The 10,678-nt window shown below is 42.9% G+C and overlaps 1 protein-coding gene across 1 annotated transcript; it reads left to right on the top strand.

The window, feature by feature from the left end:
* The first annotated feature begins 833 nt into the window (after positions 1–833).
* Positions 834–5,616, top strand: LOC306735941 (uncharacterized protein). Its single transcript, XM_079217513.1, has 2 exons — positions 834–970; positions 3,203–5,616. Exon 2 carries the CDS (start codon positions 3,211–3,213, stop codon positions 5,053–5,055), a length of 1,845 nt encoding a protein of 614 aa, XP_079073639.1. The 5' UTR covers positions 834–970; positions 3,203–3,210; the 3' UTR covers positions 5,056–5,616.
* The last annotated feature ends 5,062 nt before the right edge of the window (positions 5,617–10,678 follow it).

The raw sequence follows: 10,678 nt of genomic DNA, 5'->3' as shown, positions 1-10,678 counted from the left end.
AGGCAAATAGCAACTAGGTGCAATGCATCAAAATACTTTGCAACATTAGAGTGATCTTTTGGTCCTCAACAAGAACCGTGCATTCATTTAAAGCCAGGCATGGGATTGCACATAAATACTTTACACAGCCTGTTCCTGTAATAAATGTCGCATGATTTAGATGAGTTATTCAGAAGCCCACATCAATGTCCATATATCACAAGTTTACTGCAGCTCAGGAATAAACCACATTTAGCAAACATGTAGATTAATTTCACCATAACCAAGTACAATCAGCTTGCTTAATACAGTGCTAAGAATGCCGTACAACGTGTTATGCTCTTTTTAAAGGTTGCTATGTATAATACAAGTAGAGATGAGCATGCATGTAACAACAGAGGAAAGCAAACATGAAGGAATCACTGTAATTGTCTTCCGCTGTGTGTGTGTGTGTGTGTGTGTGTGTGTGTGTGTGTGTGTGTGTGTGTGTGTGTGTGTGTGTGTGTGTGTGTGTGTGTGTGTTCACCGGCATAATGCCTACTATGCATAATTGATATTATAGCTATTATAGTAATACTCCTGGGGAGGGTGCTGACATGAAATCCTATCGCATCATTCTTTGGCAAAGCAAGAGCGGAGGATAAATGGACATTTTACAACGTGAAATTACTGCAAGTCCGCTCAAAATCACCCTCAGTCCGCAGATGTATTTACACAACAGAGAAATATGCTCTGAAGTCGGTGTGTGCGGGAGAGGAGGGGTTAAAGATTGGGAGGGTATAGATTGCAGACGGGGCAGGGGTGGGCTGGATTGTGATAGCGACAGATGTCTAGAAAACTGTGAGGAGGCACTCCTCAGTTCCTACACAGTCCCAGACTGCACCTCGGAGGCAGGGGCGGAATCTGCAGCTGTCACTCCAAAGGTTTACCTCCATTATCACATCCAGCCAGAGCCTGGAAAAGAAGAAGTGATCACACTCGAGAAATACAGGTCGGTCTAATGCAGAGCATTGCTTCCGTTTTTTAATGCTTCGTTTTTCAGTTTCAAGTGTAGGATCTATGTTCTGTGGGTAAAATGAAAGAAAAGAAGTGAGTAAGAAAGACAGCAGCAGCTTACCTATTGTTCTCTCTTTCACTCTCTCTCTCTCTCTCTCTCTCTCTCTCTCTCTCTCTCTCTCTCTTTGCCTTTTTCCTACTATTCACATTTGCATAATAGGACATTTTAAGACCGGCATAATGAAGATTTGTTCTCTTTCTCGTCCTAGTGGTCGGATTGTATTTAGTGCGTCTTCTGAGGTAGCTGTGTTTTTTTCAGGGCTGGCTATTTAAAAAAAGAAAAAAATGGGATAAAGAAAAGCGCAAAACAAAGTTATGAAGTTATGTCGCTCATTACGTACCAACGCGTTATTGTGGTGAATTGTGTTTTCTTTCGCATGTTCGTGTGAGTACAACGTTTGCAAATGTTCGTGAACAAAAAGGGCAGAGCAGCTGAGAGAAGCAGCGGTGGGCGGGTTGAAATGGGGGATGGAGACCCCTCTACAGCTTTTATCCCTCAAGTGCTCGTGGCCAATGTATATATAATTCCCCTGTATTGCAGCCTAGCCGTATATCCTACACTGTAGCGCAGATTAGCATCAGTTTTCTGCTGGCAATTAAACCCAACCCATTACTTTTTGCCAGTCTACTGGTGAGGAATCCCCATCCTTTGTTACCGGGCAGCACATGCTGCCTTACCAATGCGTGCATGTCTTTCTCTTTCCAAATGAGTGTAACGTGGACTGGACATTCACGTATTTACTCTGAAATTGGCTTGAAAAACATGTCCGCAATGGTTTGATCTAAAAATGTCAGGGCTTTCTCCTTAAAATATGCCATTTTTGCTTTGTGTGATTTTGAGGCCGAAGGCACCAAGACGGTTCGGCGAAAAATAGGCATAGGCAAATGAGAAATCAATCACATATACAGCCTGCTTAGTTAGCAGTATATCCATAATTCGGTTTCCCTTGGTGCAAAAGCAGATAGAATTAGTTTTTTTTAATTTATTTTTTTACCATTGGTCTGTTCATTTTTACTGTAAAGTGGTGTAACGGATGTGCAGCTATCCCATTATGGTATATGGCGCATCCTGTCTCGATTGCTCCATTGCAGCACTACGGACAGTTCCCGGGTTGTTCTTTCTGTGGTTGTAAATGTCCTACTTGTAGCATTTAGTACATAATCGCCTATTTGTAGCTTTCCTTTGAGTAGCCTCTCTCAAACCGAAATAGGCGAATTCAATTATCAGGCTGCGACATTTAAAATAAATGTAACCGGTAATCTCTATCCGTTTAAGAACTCTCTTATTTTTAAACAGGTGGATTTGTTCAGCGTCAGCTGAAGCATTATCAGTAAGATAAAGTTGAACTTCCAGTTCTCTATTCTGTCACTGAAAGGAAGCTCCATTCTGTTGCAATCTTAAACTCTTCCTCTATACGGCCACATCAGTGTTGACACATTCACACAAAGAACTAGCTATACATGTTTGCTCTATTCACAGTTTATTCACTCTATTCACAGTTTATACTAGTCTGATTATTATTGCAGTTTTCTTTTACACTGATCTTAAGTTCATACAGAAAATGAACTTTTGTAATTCATATATTGTATGTGAATGTAACCGCAGGCTTTGAGTTGCAAATCTAAACTATGTAGTTTGTAGCTCGTCATGCGGAAAGAGGAATAGTTGTACATCTACAGCATAACGTTCAACTAAGAGTTGTGGGCTCATTTGGCATTGAGCCTTACCCAACATTCCTGAAAGGGTAGAGGCTCTGTTGAGTTGTCTGATCTATGTAAGGTTCTCATGAATTTACATTTCTTTTCTAGCCAAACTGTTTGGCTGGGAGCAGATTCCTAATTGAACATCTTGTTCACTTCAAGACAATATACTTGTCTCAATGCTCCTTTCTGACAAAACACTTACATTTGAAGGAAATAAGTCAAATTCACTCTGCATTTTGGAACGCATGACGGAAATACATTCCTAATATTCACATGGTGTATATATTTGAACTACCTAGAAAAATACCTCAGTAAAGTAGGATCATCTCAGTGCTTGGGTGGCACAGTGGTTCATTGGTTAGCACTGTTACCTCACAACATGCGTGAACCCAGCCAGCTGGGCCCCTTTTAAACAATGTTTTATCTCTCATATTAAAATACACCTTCATCTACTTGTTCCTAGGAGACATCATGGGAGGCAAACTGAGCAGGAAGAGGAAAGGATATGATGTGAGTGATCCCAAAGAGACAAAGGATGAGACCACAGCAACTGCCACTGGCGCAGAGGAGTCTGCTAAAGTGGAGGCCGGAGCCACGCCCACAGAAGCCAAGTTGACAACTGAGGCAGGCAATGTGGTAGAGGAAGCTGTGGGGTCAGTTGTGGCAGCAGTAACTGAAGCTGTAAAAGCTCCAGAAGAGCCCAAATCTGCACCTCCAGAGGAAACAGCTCCTGCAGCTCCAGAGGAGGCAGCTCCAGTAGCAGAACAACCAGCTCCTGCAGAAGAGAAGGCAGCTCTAGTAGCACAAGAACCAGCTCCTGCAGTAGAAGAAGCAGCTCCTGCAGCACAAGAACCAGCTCCTGCAGAAGAGAAGGCAGCTCCTGCAGTAGAAGAAGCAGCTCCTGCAGAAGAGAAGGCAACTCCTGCAGTAGAAGAAGCAGCTCCTGCAGAAGAGAAGGCAACTCCTGCAGTAGAAGAGCCAGCTCCTGCAGAAGAGAAGGCAGCTCCTGCAGTAGAAGAACCAGCTCCTGCAGAAGAGAAAGCAGCTCCAGTAGCACAAGAACCAGCTCCCGCAGTAGAAGAACCAGCTCCTGTAGCAGAAGAACCAGCTGCTGCAGAAATAAAGGCAGCTCCAGTAGCACAAGAACTAGCTGCAGCAGTAGAGGAACCAGCTCCAGCAGCAGTAGAGGAACCTGTTATAGCAACAGAGGAACCAGCTGCAACAGCAGTGGAGTCAGCCTCAGCAGTAGAGGAACAGGCCCCAGTACAGCTCCCAGAGGCTACAGCAGCAGCCGCAGCAGCAGCAGCAGAGGAGCCTGTGCCCATTGAGCTTGAGTCTGAAGCTGCACCTGAAGAGCTCCTTGTAAAAGAACCGGCTTCAGCTGTAGAAATTGTTCCAGAGCCAGAGATTGTTCCCATCAGTATAGAGGAAGCACCCAAGAACCAAGAGCCAGAGCCGACCCCAGAGACTGTTACTGAGCCAGAAGCCACTTTGAAGGAGACAGTGGTCCCTGCTGCTGTCCCTGAACCAGAGCCAGTGGCTGAGCCAGCTGCAGAGCCAGTGCTGGAGCCAGCCCCAGAAACAGAGCAGGCAGCAGAGCTTGAGTCAGAGCCACATCAAGAATCAGTGAAAGCATCTGAGCCAGAGCCAGAACCAGAACCAGAGCAAGTACTCCAGCCAGAGCCTGAGCAGGTGGCTGATGCAATGGATTCTGCAGCAGAGAAACCAGTAGAAGAAGTTGTGCCGGAACCAATTGTAGCCACATCTGAGGTTACTGAACTTGAGAATGTGGAAGTGGAATCTGTCTTGGAGACTGCAGCAGAGAAGGTCCCCACTGAATATCAGCCTGTAGAAGAGGAATCAGTTGCAACAGAAGCCCCCAGCACTGAGGCAGCAGCTGTGCCAGAAGCAACAGAACCTGTCCCAGAAATAGTCATCTCAGAGTCTTTCTCTGCCAACGAAATTACGGTGGAGTCCGAAGAGGTAGCCGAGGCCTCTGTGGAAGAGGTGCCTTGCCCAGAGCCTGAGGTAGAAAGCCAGTTGGAAAATGGAGATATAGAGAGCCCTTCTGGTACAAAGGATGTGGCAGAGGTAGATGCACTTCCAGCTGTGAATGGAGAGTGCACACATTCTGCTGCCACACAGATAGAGGAATGTGTTAATGGTAATGAAAAGCCAGAGGAGATGCCTATGAAGGAGCAGAGTGACTTTGAACTGAAAAAGGAGGTGAACCTGAGCGGGAACGTCCAGGAAGTTCCCGATGCAGTCTCTGACATGGCAGAGGGCCTCAGCACTGAGATCACCCAGGCAGTCTGAAAAAGAAGCCATCTTTCAAATCAATGTGAATTCAGTTTAATCCTCCGATGGTGCGAGAAAGCCATCAAGATATCACACACACAGCTAGGCTTTCTGGAATGCTGTAACCACTGCAATGTCTATAGTGGTAACTCAGGCATACGGAAGTTTTCTTTCGAGAAACCAAAAATGAAATGCAACCACTTCAGGATGGGAAGAGAGAGAGAGAGAGAAATAGGAAGAGAGATGGAAGTGCAGAGAGGAGACTTGGGTTTGGAATTGGAGGGTGAGTGCAGACAGAGAGTGAAACTGGACAGCAGAGCAAAGATATTGGGCAGTAAATATGATATTAATGAGAGGAAGGAATACATCTGTCTTTGAGTGAGCGCCCAATGAATATTACAGAGTGGTTTATTGGAACAGCATTCATTATTAGTATAGTATCTGATTTAGAATGTCATATATCCTTTCTATTACTGTATGCCGAGACATGACATAAACATTTGGCCTTTTATAATAATGGTACCTGTGAGGACTGTTCATTTCCAATTGATTGTTCGGAATAGAGAATAAAAAGAGATTGTTATAGCCTACAGTGATCTTCCTTTCTTTTCATGCATTCTCCCAGTATCAAGTATGTTAAGTGTCTCAGGCACTGGGTTATTAGAACCATTCATTAATAAGAAAGACTGATCATAGTCAGACTTTCTTACTAATTAATCAGTAAATTGTAACTCATTTAAAAACATACAATCCAAGAATGAGTTATATAATTGTTTTGTACTGTAGTACAGAACATCTGTTAATTACAAACAACTTGTTGACATCCACTGCCACTACCGCTCATATGAGCTTGAGTGGGTCAGAGTTTCACTGATTATTCATATCTACGAAGAGCAATGGCCTTTAGGTCACTGGCCACATGACAAATATGTTGGTTGGTGGAACATGGCTGCTCAATATATGCAGCCTGCATGTCATGATTGGGCAAACAAAAGGATTTAATTGTACTACTACTTTCTGAGATAATCTTCCTCACCTCTTTCTCTTTCACATCCCTATGCCTACAGCTGAGGCTCTATGCCATAGCAGCACACCCTGCCAACATTTCACAGATCCATACCGGCTAGAGGGACTGAAGGGGGGAGGGGCAGGAATGCTTACAGGAGGCAGAGAGAAGGAGGAGGGGGTAGGGTGCTCTGGGATGAAAGCAAGTGCTATGATGCTCCACAGAGGAAAAGAAGATAAATATCCTCCCTTTTGGCAACACACATTGAAAGACTTTTTCACAGATTGAAATTGGACAAGCAATGGGGGTGAGTTGGAGAGTAATTGGTGGGGATAAACGTGTTTTGACACCTACCTGATGCCTCCTTATAGAATGCTGCCACACCGGCTGCTCACACTAATGTCAGAGATGAGAAGGGCTCTGTCATGCAGGTGCCAACGCACATACATTAGCAAGAAGGAGTTAAATTATATTTGTGTTTCTGTGTGTAGATTTATGGACAATGGGGGAGGTGGGGGAGTATGGGTGTGCAGTAAGCAGAGTATGGTCATCCAACCTTGAAATAACTACTGGGCCATGGGTCAGAACATAAGAGGAGATCTGATAGTGATAAAGGTAACCTCCAACAGAAGTTGCTCTATAATGGGCCCATCCACATACCAGCTCACTCCGGTTTCTTAAAAAAAGAATACTCCAGTACTGCACATTTATGAAAGGAATGTTGTGGAGAGGGTTTGGGGGCTGGGAGAATGAACTAACTGGCAGGTTTTCATATTTCTTGCTGAATAGTTTTGCCAAAATGACTTACTTTGGATGCATGTGGGTTGTTGCCGGTCGCTGGTTTGGAAACTATTTAATCATTAAAAAAATGTATAAAAGACAACAACATCAATTCTAAAAAAATATGATGCCAGTACATGGTTGTTGTTTTTTTAAAACAATGAATACAAGTTCAGTTAGACTTTATTTTTACTCTCAAATTGCTAATAGATTATCTGACAGGCTTTCATTATTTATAGAATTGCACCTCTGAAAAAGTCAGTTTGGCTGCATCGTGACCTGCTAACCTTCAATGAACAATACATGAGTGGATAGCACAGTAAAACAAACAAACGGGGAAACCCTTCGAATGAAGCAGAGAGATTAGAAACGGTAATGTTAGAAACCAAAGCAATGTGTTGCTGCAGCAATTTATTTAAGCCAAAATGTACCTTGATGTAGCTAATAAATCCTGGATTGAAGGCTCATCTTTTCCACATTTCCCTGTTTCACTTTCTATCACTTTCTGTCCCTTCTATGTGTGTGTTCATGTGGGAGAACAGGGTTCTTGTCTTTTGCATCTTGATTTAAACACTGCTTTAAAGTTGCATAGTTGTGAAAGGCCAGCTGCACTGCCTGGTTACCCTAACACTATGTGCTCTATATGCAAGGCCCTGCACAAAGCTCGGACTGTGTTCCAGCTTCTTTTTTCCCTGTGTGAAAACTAGCCTGCAGGCTTTAGCTATCCCCGATTGATGCCTTTGAGAAGCAAAAGGAAAAGAAAACGTGAACTAAATCTAAAGGCTATATTTTGAGGAAATGCATGAGGCACTGACCTACTGGGTCAAGTTTCTTTTCTCGAATACAAAGATCTAGAAGTCACTGTAGATGTCTTTCTTACAAACTCATCCATATACTATGGGTACTTTAATGGTTAATTCATTGTAAATGTGTTGGTGTTCAATGAAACAGCTATTTAAAAGAACTTGGATTAAAATCTGAAGCATTTTCTGATGCTGTGTTCAAAATAACTCCCCATTTAGTATATTCACCCACCATGTGAATTGTATTCACTGTATGGTGCCCTGACAATGCAATGACAAATTGCATTTGTTAGGAGAATGACTTTCTCCTTTCTTCACAATCCATTTCACAGATGCAGAAACTACCTCTGATGTGTGTGATTGTACACCTGTCGGCAATGCCAAAAGATTTGGATAGGATAACTAGTGTCGAAAATCTTAATCTACAGCTTAATATTCAGTAAACTGTTCAGTGTCTGTTATTGGGAGTAGATTTCAAACAAAGCAGCAATCTAAATAAAAGTTCAGGAAGAAAACCTCTTAGTTATGGAGAGCGTATGACTCCAAAAATCTGACTGTGGGGTCTTACTCTGTGCTGAAGTGGCTCTACCTCATGACAAACTTTCTTTAGACAATATTTAACACGGCTGTATTTACACGCCTTTCCCTATCTAGAAGGCTGTGATATTAAACAAGTCCGATGCCCTATGTGCTTCTTGGAAGGAACCTTTTAGTTTCCTCTTGGTTAATACTGGGATTACAGGGAGGATGTGAGCATGAGAGGGACGACTGCACAGACTTCTGAAATGCTTTCTGAGATACTCTCTGCCTCGCTCCATACACTCAGCTGGCTGAATAGTTAATAAGAGTCAGGTGGCCAAATAAGAGCAACAGCTGATCACTATTTATTATTCAAGCAAGAGGGTGTCAGAGCAGAAGTACAGACACGGCCAAAAACTCACTCTTCCCTTTTACTCTCTCTCGTCCCAGACATACATTGATGTCCAATGCTTTTACTAGGGCAGCTGTATAGGGACTTCCTCTCTTTCCCTTTATGTTCTCTAAAACGGTCAGTCAGGAGAAAATGCACCAAGTAATTGACATGCTGGAAGAGCTGGAGTGTTTTTGTATGGATTCATCCCCTAGACTGTCAATTTCTCTGTGGTTAAATCTCTCTCTCGCTCTTTTTCGTTCACTCTTGGTGCCCGTCTTGCACACATGATCAGCCTTATTGTCTCCTCTCCCTTCGCCTCTGGACCTGTAAATCTTTCTAGTCTCCTTATCTCTCTCTTTTTCTGGCTATGGTTCACCCTCCCACCCCCAAATCCATCCATCTGGGTATGTGCGCTAATGCTGTCATTTTATCAGGGCGGGCAGGAGCCTAGTAGACAGAGCTCGGTGGTAGCAAGGATCAATATTGATCCATAGGGTTAGTCTAATGGATGCTGATAGTAGCAGTGATTCCCCTTTGTCTGCTCAAAGATCCCATCACCCTTAACTCCTCACACATGCGCACTCTCTTTCTCTCAACCACACACACACACACACACACACACACACACACACACACACACACACACACACTCACACACACAGACACACACACATACACACACACATACACACACACACACACACACACACACACACACACACACACACACAGAAACAAAGACACTGCTTTCTATTCTGTCTTATTCTGCTGATGCAGCTGCTGCGCTGAGTGAGCACTTTCCAGATGCCCATTTGTCTCTGTGTTTGTGTGTATGAGAAAGAGAGAGAAAGAGATGGGTAAATGTGAACATTAGTATCTATGTAAATATATAATGGCCTGTAGATTTGCTGCCGCACCTATATGTATTTCTCTTTCCAAACATTCCAGGCTATTAAGACAAGAACAACCAGAAGATTCAGGTCCACACATACACTTACCAAACGTTACCAAACTAACAGAAAAACTGATTATTTTGGTTTTGACATCACAAAATGGGTGACTGTGGCTAAGTGGTTAGCATGCCTGTCTTTCAATTAGAGGGTTGGTGGTTCGCGCCCCGGCCCTGCTCGTCCTCGCTGTTGTGTCCTTGAGCAAGACACTTAACCCCTAATTGCTCCCTGTTGCGGTGTATAGAGCAAACATGTAAGTCTCTTTGGATAAAAGCGTCAGCTAAATTAAATGAAGTAGATGTCATCTTAGTTTTTTGTCTCAACACCTGCTGAGATTTCCAGAGCCCACGTTGTTGTATCAGGAAGTATCCGAGGTCCTGATGTTTGCTGGGTAGCACAAAAATTAAAGTTGGGACAGAGTCACAACTATTACATGCATTCTGTGAAATTCCAAAACAATAGGTTGTCTTCAAACATTTTGACTCGTCAGAAGCAGGAAGAGCACACAGGTGTTACCAATAACGCTAACGATGGCCCAGTTTCATTTAAGTGTCCCAAAATAAATGTGATTATATCTGGAGGAGATAAAGTATGGATGACTTCTAAATCCAAAATAATATCTAAATAAGGACCTCTTTTTAAGCATTATTAGATAGGGCACCGTCACTAGACATGGAAGTTTTATTTAATATTTGGAGTCATTCAACTGCAGGAATTGTATTAATCTCAGCATTTATTTATGATTTATTCATTAAGACATAATAATTAAAAAAAATCAGGGTTACCAGGTTTTCTTAGGACATACAGTTACATTTGCTTAGCAAGGGCAGTTATATCTATGCATGATTTTCCCCAGGGGTAGCATGGTAAATAAAAGGGGATCCAGAATAGATCCCTGGGGGATCTCGTATGACATACTTGTTCCACTGTGGGATTTTGTGAGGGCAAAATGTAAAGTCGAGCATAGATTCACACATGTACAGATAATGTGCTATGTAGTGGGTGACTTCAGACACAGCCCTTGAAACCGAAGCAGCTTGATGGAATTTCAGCCATCCTATATTTTATTATTTACCCCAGTGCTTTTCCTACATGTTAACATGTCTTCTGTGAAAACTCCCTTTGTAACCCCTATCTAAACTCCACAAAAGTTTTACTCTGAACACACAGCTGTTATCTTAGAGAGGTT

Source organism: Taurulus bubalis, assembly GCF_910589615.1.
Source record: "Taurulus bubalis genome assembly, chromosome: 4".
Taxonomy (NCBI): domain Eukaryota; kingdom Metazoa; phylum Chordata; class Actinopteri; order Perciformes; family Cottidae; genus Taurulus; species Taurulus bubalis.
Note: the sequence above shows the minus strand (reverse complement) of the source record. Positions and strands in the feature narration are given on the sequence as shown.

Bases quoted from the DNA above. Each gene is read 5' to 3' on its own strand.
- LOC306735941 (XM_079217513.1), top strand. From the start codon at position 3,211: ATGGGAGGCAAACTGAGCAGGAAGAGGAAAGGATATGATGTGAGTGAT.